This window comes from Gordionus sp. m RMFG-2023, chromosome 3 (genome assembly GCF_954871325.1).
Source record: "Gordionus sp. m RMFG-2023 chromosome 3, tfGorSpeb1-WG-v2, whole genome shotgun sequence".
Taxonomy (NCBI): Eukaryota; Metazoa; Nematomorpha; class Gordioida; order Chordodea; family Parachordodidae; genus Gordionus; species Gordionus sp. m RMFG-2023.
The window spans coordinates 49,776,399-49,791,942 of NC_088777.1; the positions used below are offsets into that span (position 1 = coordinate 49,776,399).

General features: G+C 30.3%; 1 protein-coding gene across 1 annotated transcript in view; it reads left to right on the forward strand.

Moving 5' to 3' along the window:
- LOC135927082 (nuclear pore complex protein Nup107-like) overlaps positions 1-11,324 on the forward strand; it is a 39,857-nt gene extending 28,533 nt beyond the window's left edge. The window contains exons 17-23 of the mRNA XM_065463019.1: positions 945-1,059; positions 1,320-1,417; positions 2,458-2,553; positions 4,378-4,584; positions 4,650-4,745; positions 8,053-8,376; positions 11,171-11,324. Of these exons, the coding sequence (XP_065319091.1) occupies positions 945-1,059; positions 1,320-1,417; positions 2,458-2,553; positions 4,378-4,584; positions 4,650-4,745; positions 8,053-8,376; positions 11,171-11,209 (975 nt within the window). The 3' untranslated portion in view covers positions 11,210-11,324. The remainder of the gene's footprint in view (positions 1-944; positions 1,060-1,319; positions 1,418-2,457; positions 2,554-4,377; positions 4,585-4,649; positions 4,746-8,052; positions 8,377-11,170) is intronic.
- The last annotated feature ends 4,220 nt before the right edge of the window (positions 11,325-15,544 follow it).

Genomic DNA, 15,544 nt, shown 5'->3' on the forward strand with positions numbered 1-15,544 from the left:
ACAATTAATAAATATATTTTAATAACAATTAATTCTATTACCAATTGCCTTTATCTTCCTAATTGATTCTATTACACTTCCTTATTGCGATTTGGGGAAAGGGAAAAAAAACGATTTTATAGACTCGATCACGTGCTAAATTTCCCCCACCGTAAAACGGTGCCTTATGAGTACCGTCTCTTTTATTAACGTGTTTCCTTTTAATTCGAACCTCTTCTAATTGCGCTCTGAAAATATAATAATAGCTATATTCAGACCGGTCACAATCTTAGTATTTAAAAATAAATAAATTAGAAGTTCAACTTTTTTTTTGTTGTCGTTGAATATTAATACAGTCCCTGTCTAATTTGGGCACCGTTGGAACCAGAATGACATCTATCAATTATATTTATTTCGTTTAAAATATTAAGCTTTTTTTTTATAAATCACAGGCAATAATTATGATACTTCTTCCACATTCTCTTTCAGTAAGAAGAATCAGAAATTTTTCCATTTTGTCTTCTTTATTAATTTGTTCTATTTGACATAAATAAGTATTTTTTTAAAAAAAGATGATAAAATTTTTAAATATAAATGAATGAATGCTACAAAAGAAACAACAAATGCCCGCTTTATAAAGGGTTATTTAAAAAATCTGCCCACTTTTTTTTTCAAAGTATAGATACATTTGTACAATTTATCAAGGCATTTTTTTTTTAAATAGCAGCTAAATAGAAATTTTAATTGAAACCCATAATTTTGTTCAAATTAAGGATTTGCCCTCCCTTTTTATTCAGAGCCCAAATTAGACGAGTCAAGCAAAATAAAGAAAAAAGCTTTACTCCGCATTCATTCACAGTTACCGAATTAGCGGCGAAATTGTTAGTCACGAATTTGTCCCGCGAATCGCTAACTATGAATGAGAGGGGTTAGATGATTTTTTTTATATATTATCTTATCTTTAGCTACTGGGCGCTCTTGATTGGATACTCATTCCATCTTATTGCGAGGAATCGCTCCTTCAACATTTTCCGCTTTATTCCACCATGATAGCCAATATTTTAACGCGGAAATTTTTACGTAATTTTTGTTTTTTTTTATTTCCTTTTTTTTCCCCTATTACACACCCCACTTCCCGTTGCATTCTCCTTAATTCAGCCATTTTGAATAAATTAACCATCTGTTCGAAATGATGAAACTTTATTTTTTTTTAAATTAAACGTGGATGGCTGTATTTCTCTTAGTTAGAGTTAATATGGTAAAAGAACGTCAATCATATAGCTTAAAACTCATAAATAATCGCGCATATATTACTTTTTAAAAAAAACTGGGGTATAAAGTTGGCGATGATATGGAATCGGCGAGAGGCGTGTTATCCAAGCTTCCCAAAGATGCCAACGACAGAATAGCTAGCCAATACGAAAATGATGTTGGAAAGGTATACATATTTTTACATGTTTGAGTAAATAATTGTAGCGATCACTTTTCACTGCAATTTTTCCGCTCACAAAACATTATTGTCGATTTTAGCCGCTATCCATACCCATATGGGAACGTGTACTAATTAGTATAACCTTCTTTCACATTAATTAAGGGCTAATTTTGGGAAAACGAATTACCCACCGCGAAAGCGCAAATTATTGAAATGATTGTTATTCAAAACTGGCCGCAAGGGGCGGACCACCCACCATTTCCACAGGGGAGCTAAGTGTCCGATTGATAGAAAATAAATCCAAAATACTACAGTTACAATCCACATACTGTATAGCCAGCCATGCACCAATCTATTTCTTGTACACGAATTTATGTGAAAATTATCAGTTTAACGCTTGTAAGCTGCGAGTGGAGCTCTATAACAAAATTAAAGTGAATAGAATAATAGACTGAGCCCTAAAATTGGTGAAGAACAAAACAGGAGCTTTTTTCTGCTTGTGTAGGTCGTGTTTAATAAACCCAATATTTTAGCCCAAAAAAAATATTACTCATGTCTCCTGGAGATTTTATTCATAGATAAGCAGAAAGGTTTGGACATCTGTTAACGAAAATCTCGAGGCTTGCACAATATTTTTCGGCTAAAATATTGGGTTAAACCGTTTAACAACACTAGTCGGGTTGTAGGCTTATAACACCAGCAAGTTTTTTTTAATCGTTAGATAGCTTATAAGGGAAGACATTTTTTTTTGTTTGTAAACATTAATGTATACTTTTATAAACTCAATATTTTTTTTTATCGTTAGATAAATATAAGAGAAGACATTTTTTTTTGTTTGTAAACATTAAATAATCTTTTATAAACACCAGCAAGATTTTTTTTAATCGTTAAATAGCTTATAAGGGAAGACATTTTTTTTTGTTTGTAAACATTAAATTATACTTTTATAAACATATTCTTATTTGCTTTTTTTTTTAAATTCTAGAGTGAAAAAATAATGTTAGGTTTTGAAATTCGATAGAATATTAAAAATTTTTAAAAAACAGGAAACTCTCGTTGAATCGCGATTGGAAGAGACCCCTCGTGTACCCAGCATCGTAAAGAACATATTGGGCGAAAATTTTGGATACGCACAATACATCGTGAGAAATTATATATACTAATTCTTTCTTTATTTCTTTCTTTCTATATTTTACCAACGCGGTATATTTTATAAAAAGAAAACTCATTTTTCTAATTTGTTTTTATTAAGAGTAAATAAATCTCTTAATATTTTCTTATGTATCATATAGTAAAGATTACTGATTAGTACTGAAATTTCGGAACTGAATCCAGAACTCCTCCTCATCTAATAAGCAGTCTTGGCTGCAACTTATTTTGCAGCCAACATGGATTACATCATGTTCCTTGTTTTAGCGGAAGTAAGATCCTTCCGAGTGATTTATCTGCCAAATTCCTTATCCTTTTTTTAAGATACTAATTAACGTTATAAAAGCCCTAACGGGCATAAAATAAGGTGTGGCAGAGGAAAATATTAAAAATTTCTTATTTGTCTTTAGGTATTATAACTTGCAGTGTAGTTAAAAGATACTTTTTAAATGGATCTAGATTCAGATACATCACCTTAAATGTATTTAGACACAGATATTATTTTTTAAATGTATCTAGATATAGATACAATTATTATTATTATACTTGTATACAGGCTTCGCCGTTGTTCTCGAACAGAAACTCTCATTAGAGCACAAAATACGCGAACAACATTTTAATATTTTGTATAAAAAATGTCTATACCCCCCTTATTTTTATCGTTTTTTTGAACAAGTTGTCGTCCAATAAATTTATTTGCTTAAAAATGATTTTGTGCATCAATTGATATTGTTTTTAATAATTAATGGGCGTCATAACTAAGCAAGGATTTATATATTTCTTTATATGATAAAAATATTCTTCACAATCTTGAGCATAATATCTATAGATAAAAAATAATATTTAATCAATATTTATATATATTTTTTCATATGTAAGTTTAAATTTTATATATATATTTTTTCATATGTAAGTTTAAATTTTATATATATATTTATTATATTAGTCTAAATATTTTTAGTATCTAGATACAAATACTGCATTTTTGTATTTAGATACTTTAACAACTCTGATAACTTGTATCTGCTCGCGATTTATTTCGTTTTACGTGTTAAAGCGAGGTTTTCAACAACACTACTAACCTTGTATTGTATGTAATAATAAGTGAATTCGTAACTTTTTAACCACGTCAATCATTTTTGGAGAAACGTTAATTAATGTCAGAAAAAGTATTTGCAGTTAATGAATACTAAAAAAATTTTGGTTAACGATATATTCTGACACTTACATAGGCCCGGTTCAATGTTTTATTGGGACGATTTTTCTTTCTATAAGGTTCAGATTTATTTTTATGTTACACGAGGATGATCGAAATATATTTCATTATAGGCGCCTACTCAGGAATTCGCTGTAATGGAGTGTGGTTATGATAATTAAATTTATTTATAAAAAATTAATTCTAGGAGTCATTTAATAATAACTTGAACTTCGTAAATTTATTAAGACTAGTGTGACTACTGTCGCTAAACGGTTCGATTTGAGTCCGGTTTTGAAAGCGGCGAACTCTATACTATATCCCAAAAAATATAATTTCAACCCTGAAGATTTTGCTCCTGGATGACAAAGGTTTGGACATCTAACTAAATCTCAAGGTTTAAGGCAATATTTTTTGCGGCTAAAATCTTGAGTTAGCCGTTTTTGGAAAATTGGCTCAAATCGAACCGGTTAACAATACTTACTATTTGACTATCGAATATCGACAATCTCTAATACGCAAATTCAAATTTGTTTCATAATTTATAGACAAAAAAAATGTTTTTAAAAATACAAATATTTTTTTTTGATATATGATTAATTTATTTTTTGCGATCGAAAAGGAGTCCATCCATTCCTTCGACCAATGGCTGGAACACTACCAAAAATCTGAAAATTTATCTGCGAAATTCGAATCCTTATTGGATCGCGAAAAGACGATAGTCGATATCGCCATCGGGTTGCAAGAACGAGTGGCCGCGGAAACGGAACGGAAAAATTTGAGAGCGGAGGCGGATAAATGGCTCAATAATTTTAGGATCAAAACTGAGGTAATATATATTTTAATATATACCATTCATAATTTTTTTTTATTACAATATCATTTTTTTTACAGAACACGGCCGAAATTTTATTTTCCATCGTGAATTTCCCCACCAAAGCCGGATGGTTAACTGATGACGTCGAAGATGAGTCACTACCCGACGATAAAGTTTTCTATATTTCTTTCTGAAAAAATTAAACTGTTTTTTATTTATTTTAATAGTTTTTCGGAGTTTTTTCATAAAATATATTTTATTTCAAAATCTTAGAAAAAAAAAAAATTTACATGTTTTGAAAAGGTGTGGAAATATCAACTGAGTTATTTCTTTTAGTCATCTGCCATCGAGGCTAATTTTTCAAGGCCGGCCCTAAATTTTTATCCGGCCCGAATTTATTTAAATATAGAAATTAATCGTTGTAATTACTCAAAATAAAAGATATATATGTGTTATATGGCGTCTACTTTCTATAAATAAAATCAAAATAATTTTTATTTTCATATAAAATTCAACATTAAAATTGATAAATTCAGATATATTTTATAAAAATTTCCAAGGCCCGACCTGCCCGGTCCGGGCCTACTTTTGCATATATCTAATTTTTCTTATTTTATTATACAATAGATTGTATTTTTCCGAAATAAAAATTAAAATATCAAAATGTAATAAATTAAAAAAAAATAAGATTACAATAAAATATTATAATTAATTCTTGTTGCACATAATGGTATTTTTTTTTAAAAAAATATAATCATAATTAATTCAAATGATTATGTGAGGAAGAAGAAAAAAAAATTCTAAATAATTAAGGGAAGAGAAAAGATCTAGATTATTCCGGCTGCTCGGGGAATGAGCGCATGAAACATATGAAATTAGATTTTATAATCTGAATTTCTGTGCGTTGACGTAAGTAAGACGCCTTCTTTTGGGTCTCCTGATTTAGCTCTCAAGGCTCTGCCAAGCTTTTTAATTAGGTTAAGATCCTAGCTTCCAAAGGATGTTAATGTTGTAGTGACAACTGGTACGAATTTATATTCATCAGGAATATCCATATATTTGTTCGTTTTAAAATCTTCTATGTATTTTAAAATGTCCTTATTCATGTTGGAGGGTGAGAGGGGGTCAACGCAGGAGAAATTCAATGCTAGAAATCGGCCATTCTTATAAGGAATTTGTGTAATTCCATTGGGTCGTCTCCCATCAGTAAAGAGACCTGGGGGTTCCTAAGTGGCAGGAAATCCAGCGGACTGTAAAACACTTTTTATGAGAGCATTGCATCTGTTATGTCGGATTGAACGTCCACTGCTAAAGATGCATTGGAGGCAATGACGGTCAGTTTGACTTACTGGCTTCTTGCACTTGGCGCACTCATATGAGATTGAGACTGTCACATTTAAACGAATGGCTACTGCAAAGTTGAATTCCTGGTTTGTCAGCTCGGGGTAAAATTTTTTAGAGGGAGTGGCGTCTAGGTATTTATATCCAGAATCTTGGTTGAGAGAAGCTAATAAGGCATGATCTTCAGATAGCAGGGTCGAAGTAATTGTCAGCTCACCTCTAAATTTCCCAACTGCCACGCCTTTTAAAAGGTTATGGCCGAAGAACTAACACATCTTGGCTCACCAGTTTGAGTTAACTTAGCGGTTGAAGCCTTTTTCCAAGCTACTTCTAATAATTTAAACAATATGGAGGCTACTCATACAGCCTCACACACTTAAATCTTTTTTTTTAATTAAAAATTTCTTCAATATACCGAATATCCTCTAGGCTTTACGGTCAACGGCTATTTTTAAATATCCTGAACCTTTAAAAGCATGAATCCATAATAGAAAAAATAATCACCCATATTAGTGATTTCATCTCATCTAGATTGGCAAGTTCCAAAATAATAACTCATCATTTACTATCCTTGCCAGATGCGCTACTTGACGAAGCTTATATCACATGGAAAGTCTCAGTCGGCGATGAATGCCAACCTCCAGCCTCCCATAAACAAAAGGATTGGGATAATCCGATGATTGTATAGTCCGTTTATTACCTCTTTTAGACCCTGCTATCTTAAGATCAAGCCTTATTAGCCTCTCTCAACCAAGGTTCTGGATATGAATATCTAGACGCCATTCCCTTTAAAACTCGAGCTGTCTAACTAAGAATTCAGCTTTGCAGTAGCCATTCGCTTAAATGTGACTGCCTCAGTCTCATATGATTGCGCCAAGTGTAAGAAGCCAGTAAGTCAAACTGGCTGTCATTGTCTCCAATGCATCTTTAGCAGTCGTTCAATCTGACATAACAGATGCAATGCTCTCTTAAAACAGACAGTCCGTTGGGTTTCTATGTTTATAAACTATATTTTAAAAAAAATAGTTTATGATAGACATGTAAAAAATATATATAAAATTATATTAACAATCTGCAATACCTTTTATAGAAAAAAATATAATACTTAAAAGAGCAGTAATAAGTAATATACAGAAAATATAGAACTATTACAATATAATTACTCAATTTTACTGCCTTTTTGATTCAGGGTTTGGTTGGCCGATGATTCCAAATAACCTCCCCCCCCCCTAACTTTTGTGATTCCGTGCTTTCTCGAGGGATATGTTTACTCACACTATTCGCCAACACCGCGATCATATTCACAACAATATAAAACAAAGTTTACGAGCTTTGTCCCCGCGTGCCTGAGGTAAAATTGTATGTCCCAATATGTCTCCTCCAGTGGAACTCTAAATCCGCCCTACGCCAGTGACGTCGACCCATTCACTTCCAATAATTAAAATATATACAATAATTTAATTATAAATGGATACTGACTATGTAAGCTTGCCCAAGGAGGTACCATCCCATGAGATTTTAATGACGCAATCGATTCGTAACCCTCCGCCATGTTTGAGGGTCCGACCATTTTTACTTTTCGAGAAAGTAATATATAGCCGTCTATTAATCCTACTTCTTGAACTATGAAGTATTACGCGCAACTGAGATGAATTTAAAGATCTCTTATGAACTTTCTAATTTCATTCCGATCCGTTTTTATATTTTTCAGCCTCCTTCCGGTCTTTGTATTAATTTTTTTGTGTTCCCATGAGGGGAAAAAATGGGAAGAAATTTTGATCATTCCAAATTTAGAAGAAAAAAAACTATATATTTTAATCATGATCTAAACTTATTATGTATTTACCTTCTAAAAAATAAATAGACATTGTTTTTGCAGCTCTATACCCTAATTCTATCGTAAAGAAAGAATGGGAAGTTTCTTTCTTTTCTTTCTTTCTTTCTTTCTTTCTTTCTTTCTTTCTTTCTTTCTTTCTTTCTTTAAACCAAAAAAAAATTTATTAACGATGCCCTGCATTCATAGTTAGCCTCCGCGAATTCTCGCTAACTGTGAATGAAGGATGAGTGATAAATAATAATATGTATTTTTTTTCCACCTTTTCTTCAATTCTTTCAAAAATATCCACATCGAACCAAAAGTTAGTTCCCGCTTCCATTGCTAACCTCATGTCAAAAGATCCTGACAGATGCTCCGACCTCTGCGCTCTCAAGCAGGATTTATACCCCCGAGTGGTGAGCCTGCTGGTTCAGGTACTAAGATCCGCTAAGGCTTATTCCGTCGCCCCTCTTTACCCCTCGGCCGAAAACAATGAAATCTTAGAAGGGAATCGACACGAGGACAACGTGGACTACGACGAAAAATTGGCTCAAGTAACGAACGTTTTGTTGGAAAGGAGAGTCTTTGTGGGTACTGACTCGACTAGAAATGCGGGCGGAATTACTCGAGAAGATATTACGGAGAGTGTGAGTTCTTGACTTTTGTTTTAAACGATAATTAATACTTATAAGCTTAATTAATCGTGGAAGCATAAATAAAAAATCATAGAAAATGTGTTTGTTTCGCCGAGCAAATATTACCTAAGCATCGAGATTTCGTTTTAAAATGGCGGTAGGCCCTCTTCTGGCCTCATCTGGAGGCTTAGGCAATATTTGTTAGGTGATCTCTTGATTTAGTAGTTTTTGTTAGAATAAACTGAACCCAGGTTTTTAAAAAAACACTGATAATGTAAAATATATCAAGATGATTAAAGAAAATAATCACGTGCATTAATTTTGCAATTAAAATTACCCTATTAAAAGTGCCTTTTAAGCCGTTAGCCCAAGATTGTCATATTAAAGAACGGGTGGAGTGGGGGGTTATACGGCAAATTTATGCTTATATATTTATTTTAAATTTTTTTTAAGTATGTAACGAGAGACCTTTGAAGGTTGAATTTTTTTCTACTCTTGCCCGATTTTTAATTTTATAAATTCCCATTTTAGGTCCTGTCCGGATATTAAGAGTCTAGATTTCCTGGATACTTTAGGCTGAGTTCTGGTAATTCTAAATAGGGTGATTAAGCTTTAAGTTTTATAATATGCATGTCCAAGTGAAGTTCTTGCAAAATTACCGACCTAACAGGAGTTTTTTTTGGACGATTTGAATCTGGTGAGGGGGGGGAGGGTGAGCAGCTTTAGGAATACGAGATAAGGTTGCGATTGATATACAATATTTTGGTTCTATCATTTTAAAATGTATAGGCGAAAGAGTGTGAGTTTATATTTGCCTTAAAATAAAAAAAGAAATAAGTGGCTTAGAGTTGAATGGGAGATGTGAATAGAAAGCTTCTACGAGTTATGAGGGAGCCATATTTAGGCTGTGCCAATTGATCCTTGCTGCACTTCAAAGTATCGTGGCGTTATGGATCATGATTGGTTCAACTTAGCTGACAGTATTTCGAAATTCCCTTAAACTTTTTCAAAATCGTTGAGATAAGAAATTGATAAAGTTTATTTTAAAATTTTTGATAGTTTATTTTGGTATTGATTTGTTTGGCATCTGGTCTAAAATTAAATCGTAATGATGAGCTTTCCAAATTAATTTTATATGTATCATATCATTTTTATCTATATTCTAGTATTTTTTTAAAACTCACCCTAACCAAGAAATGATGCAAATCATAAGAATTTATTTTTTAAGTCCAAGTTTTTCTGGATTAACCATTTATCTAGAATTTTCACTTGCGATGGGCAACTTTAAAATTTCAAAAAATCTCATTTTATGGGATATTGACTCCAGCTTTTGTAAGATAAATATACCCTAATTATGAGACAATTACACCGTAAATTTTCGCGAATTTTATCATTTATTTGGTTATTATTAATTATATGTAACTTGTTACAGTTACAGGTCTATTTAAAAAGTAACTAGTTACATTAAAAATTTTCCAGTAATAGGTTTTACTTTTAACAACACCAGTTATAAAAAATTGAATAGATCTATAAAGTTCAGCTGCAAAATTTATCTGGAATAGGGGAAGTAAGTTTTTTTTAGCAGATGTTTGGAACGAAGTTTTCAGATTTAAAATTTTCATTTGGTAAATTATTTGAAAATTGAGAGATTCCAATTTCTCAGTAATCCCATTCTCTCAAACTTACGAGTACGACTTATCAAACAACATTCTACGAAATCATAATCAACCATCTGGAAGCTTGCCAGTGTAGACACTATATTTATATTAATCGACAAAATATTGATTGGGTATTAATATCAGATTCCAAAAAATAATCTAGATGAAAAGGTAGGGTGTCAAACCGAACCGACCAGCTGAAATAAATTGGTATAATTTTTCGAACCGTAACCGAACTGTTATAAGAATATTTCGAAAAGGAGAAATCTGAAAACGGTTATTAATACTGGTCCAACTGGTTCAAAGCAGTTTTTGAGATTATATTTATTTATGAATGATTGGCATACTAAAAAAAAATATAGATTTTTTTATTCTTTAATTCCTACAAATTTATATGGATATGATGTTATGTTGCGAAATTTCTTATTCATTGTTTTATAATAAAAATTCATTTTTTCTTTAAATTTTTTTGTTTCATTTCTATTAACTTCCATATTTTGTTATATTTTGAAAGAATATTTTTTTGTTTGATTTTTTTATTCTTTAAAAATTTTTTTAAAAAAATAATTTTTTACGTTATTTTGGGCCAATTAAAAATAAAATATAATCATGGCGCGATCATAAAAAAAATATTCAAGTTAAAAATAACCCGTTATAACCAAAAAGAACCGGTTATAAATTTATTCAAAAATAACCGAAATTGAAATATATTTGCAACTTTCAATTGCCGATCCTGAACAAACCCATAATTTGCAAAAAAACTGATCGAAATATGGAAAGAAATTAATCATGATCAAGGTGTCTTAGCGCAATGTTTAGCGGTTATGCTCCATTTCGTTTTTTTAGATTTTTTTTTGAAAAAAATAGGTTTTGGGCTCCACTATACAAATGCCATGTGTGATGAACTAAGATGGGAAAGGGAGTGTTTTAAAGAAAAACTTGATAAAATATTGAGTTACCCGTTTTTGACACACTACTGCGGGATTTGCCTAAGCCTCGAGACTTCGCTAATAGATGTATAAACCTTTGTGATATCTATGACCAAAATCTTCAGTTTTGCATAAACCTTTTCTGGCTTAAATATTGAGTTAGCCGTTTAACAACACTAGATTTTATTATATTATCTTCTTTTTTTTTGACAAATTTAGATAATCGAAGAAAATGGGTTAATGGATTATGTTTCTTAGAGTAGACTCTACCTAATTTATATATATTTTACCTCAACCCTCCTTTTACTATATCGAGGAAATAAAAGTGCGATCTCCCTTATCCATTCATGTTTGTTAACCACAAATATAAAAATTTTTATAATATTATGTGTATATATATGTAATAATAATTTCAAATATGTTTTATTTTTAAATATCGAAAGTTTATTCTCTTTGTATACTTATATTTGCAATTTATATTGTTATACTATGTGCATAAACGAAGAATGAGTATATTTACCTTATGGATTCGTTATCTTACGAAATTAATAATTTATCTTTTATAACTTCGGGGGGAGGTTTAGAGATATACAATTTACTAATATTCTCCTTTTGGAAGCCGCTTCTAAATAAATGGTTATCGATAATAAAAAAAAATGCCATATTAACGATAAATTATAAGGTTCTTTTAAGTTTGCAGTGGCTGACCAGATTTGATGAAAAACATTTCCATATATTTTTTTTAAATTCACTAGAAAATAAAATTATTTGAACTTGCAAAATATTGTTAAAATAAACATATATTTATATAATTCTCATCATATTTTTACAAGCGAGATATGGATACGTTATGAATTAAATTTGCATAATAACACACTGAATTTAGTATTCTTAGCCTCTTTTTTAAAGTTTAAAATTTATGAACGCAAATTTTAAAAAAATATGGCAAATTTTCTTCTTTTTTTTGTACGGTTCTTGAAAAGTTAAAAATAATATCTTGAATTGCAATTTAAGACAATTAAAAATAAAATTGTTTTCAGTTTTTCCCTTTTTTTTGAAAAAATCTTCCGTCAAAAGTATTCAAGATTTGAAAGGAGAAAATAAAATCTTTGAGATCCATATGATGTTATTTAAATTGTTCAAGGTCCGCGTTATAAATCGTAATGGTATTTTATACATAATAATATCTTAATATCGAGACGTGGTGAACTTATAATATTCGTTACATGCCAATTGAGAGTGTTAAACCCAGAAAATTAGAGCCTGACATCTGTTCTTTTTTTTGTCCGCCAATTTTTCGAAAATGTGAATAAGAAAATCTATTCGATTTTTAAAAAAAATTATGTTCCGCTACGAACTAAGTATTTTCATATAAAAATTATTTTAACAATATTACGTAATATATAAAATTTGAAAATTATTTAAATATATTGGAAACTACATCTATTTTAGTTAAATGTATCCCTAGTTGGGGAAATTAGGAACTTTTTTTAACTTTCATTTCCTACTCCAAAGAAGTGAAATAAATTTTATTATCGATTTGGATATGGGCGAACAAAATGTGGATAATATTTTAAATATATTACCATAGCGGTATAAAAAGGAATGGTACCTTAGATAAATAAGCAATTATCAATGCGTAATTAATATTTTTTTTAAAGTTGATTTTATATATATATAAACTTTTTCTTATAATATATTTTTTAAATAAATTTGTAACCAAGGAGGTGAACCCGGACCCTATGGATGGTCCGACACGGGTTCTAGGTGTCATAAAAAATCTTTAAAAATAAAAATATTTTTTTAAAAAATAATATAAATTTTTGTAAATTTTATTGACTTTTTTGTGGAATCATTTATTTTATCTTCGTTTTTTTCCTACAATTTTCTTGCTGGACTTCCATTTAATTTAGAAATTGATATCACTAGTGTAGGAAATAAAATTTATTATGTAAATTTTTTAAATATGCTATGTTATAGAAATAAGTTGATTATTTTTAAAGTGAATTGTGTAATAATATTTTAATTTAAATGATAAAGCACAACACGTTCGTCCTCAATTTGTATGATGCTAGAACGATTATTAAGTTTGAAAGATTTCTGTTATGATTTTATTATAGGAGCATGTAAAGTTATTTTGTCGGAAGATGATTTTTGCCAAATAAAGGATCTTACTAGTGTATTAGTTCCTTTAAAATAACAATATTAAGATTACAATCAGAACAATTATGTTTATTTGATTTTTATGGCATAAGGATTAGATGCCGATTGAATTTAGAAAAATTTACAATCCTTTTTATGCGAAATATTAGAAAACTGAAAATTCGAGAGAAACAATATTTGCAAAATAGTGTTGTATAAGCTTCTATATATTTAGACCCTCGATATCAAGTTTTATTGAGTATTGAGCAAAAACCAATGGCTAAAGACCATCTTAGAGATTTATGTTATACGCCATTATTTACAATATATTGGAGGCTACGACCATACCTACTGATTGTAGTGATAATAATAATAATGATAGCAACATTGATGATCTTGAAATTTTACTTTTAGATAGAAAAAAAAATCAAATTATCAACAGATAGAAAGGAGAGGATATAAAAATGTTTATTGCATCTCTAATAATAAAGTTCTCAGAGAGAATAAATAAGGATAAAAATATTTTAAAATTCTGGGAATTTTTTTTTTAATATATCTAGAATTATATAACTTATCTAGAATCTTCATGGCTGTATCGGCATCGCAGGTACAATAATTTTATAAAGATAACTATTTATTTTAGGTAAGGGTAGAACGTGAATTTTCATCTTTGAAATATATATTGTCTAGTTTACGTGGAAATCTCAAGGATGATATTTTAGAAGATATTATGATTGTGCGATTTTAAATATAAAATACTTCATTTTTTAAATTTTCATTTGTAATTATGAACATGTATATTTTGAAGTATAATAATAAATGAATGAAAAAAAATCTTATTTTGAGTCATATTTTTTATGTTCCCTGAACCCGAACCCGGGTCCTTTTAGCTTATTCCTGTAACCGGACTTGGACCCTTTCTTTCAAAGGGTTCACATTCCTGCTTGTAACACGGTCGCTTCTATTTTATATCTACTCAATTCAATTTTTTAAAATCCTTTTTATTTTCTATAGAATAAATTTTTACTTTCTTGTAATGAATAAATAATCTTAATTATTCGATTTTGAAGATCCAGATCCTTTTATTTACGAGATCGTGAAAAAACAAATTTAATTTTTTAAAAAGGCAGAAAAATTCTAAGCGACATGTCCTGGTTCGAATTTTTGACGCTTATCTCTATTTGGCCAAGGCTATACAGCTTTTGAACTAGGACGCCCTATGCGATTGTTGGCTTGGCATTGCATTTTTTTCTCGCATTTTTAGGTTTAGTCGAAGTCAACTGTTGAGAAATATGTCGACCGGACAAGTCTAAGTGATGGAAGGAATTTTTTTTATAAAAAAAAGATAGGTCTTTCGTGAAAAGCATATTTATAAAGTCATTAGGAAAACAAAACAATTTAAAATTGTTGCAGAGGTCCGACCCGAATGAAAAATTTTAAATCAAGGACCTTACATAGTGAATGCTCAGAGAGAGAGCACTTTCTACGTAAATACATATGTTGAAAAGTTTAAGGGTCCCCATTTAATTCCTATCATATTTTAAAGTTTATAATTGAGGTCTGCCTTTAAATTATCTATTAATCAGGTGCGAGTTATTAAGAAGAATCATAAAATTTCTTCTTTTTTTCTAACTTTATTTATGATGCATATTCAGGTAATTTATTTTTTCTAAAGTCGAGATTGGGACTCTAACGAAAGAATAAACTTTTTTAAATAAATCCATTGAATTCGTCACTAATTTCTTGCATAGTTTAAACCGTATAAATAGAATATTGGCTTACTGAATTGGAAAAATTAGGTTAAGTGCTAGGTTAAATATGGAAGCACGGAAAGCAAAGAAATTTTATTCATCTGCAGAAGGGATGAAATGTAAAATGTGACACTTTTCGGATAAACCTATCTAATGCCCTTTGATTTGTGCTTAAATCTATTATTCTGGAGATGCAATTATTGCTGTTAAACAGTTCGATTTGAGCCAATTTTTCAAAACGGCTAACTCAATATTTCTGCCAGAAAAAAATATTGCCGGAGCTTCCTCGCTACTAGATGTCCAAACCTTTGTACCATCTACGAGCGAGCAAAACATCCAGACTTGAGTGAGATGTTTCTGGATAAAATAGTGAGTTAGCCTTTTTTTAAAAAAAATTGGCCCAAATCGAGCCATATAACAATACTAGATGGGTCAGATTTTCTATCGGTACAGGGCCGCATCTATTTTCTGGTATCCGCTCGGGTTATTTATTCTTGAACTCGATATTTTGCGAATAGATGTCAAATCCTCCGAGTAAAATCTAGAGGAATACATTGTATCCCGGCTGAAATCTTAGCCGGGCTTTTTAACGACACTAGCACCAACTATGATAATTTAACCATTTTTATCGATTATATTATACTTATTACAAAAAAAAATATGGTTATGAATAAGATTCGTAAATATTTTCCAATTTTTC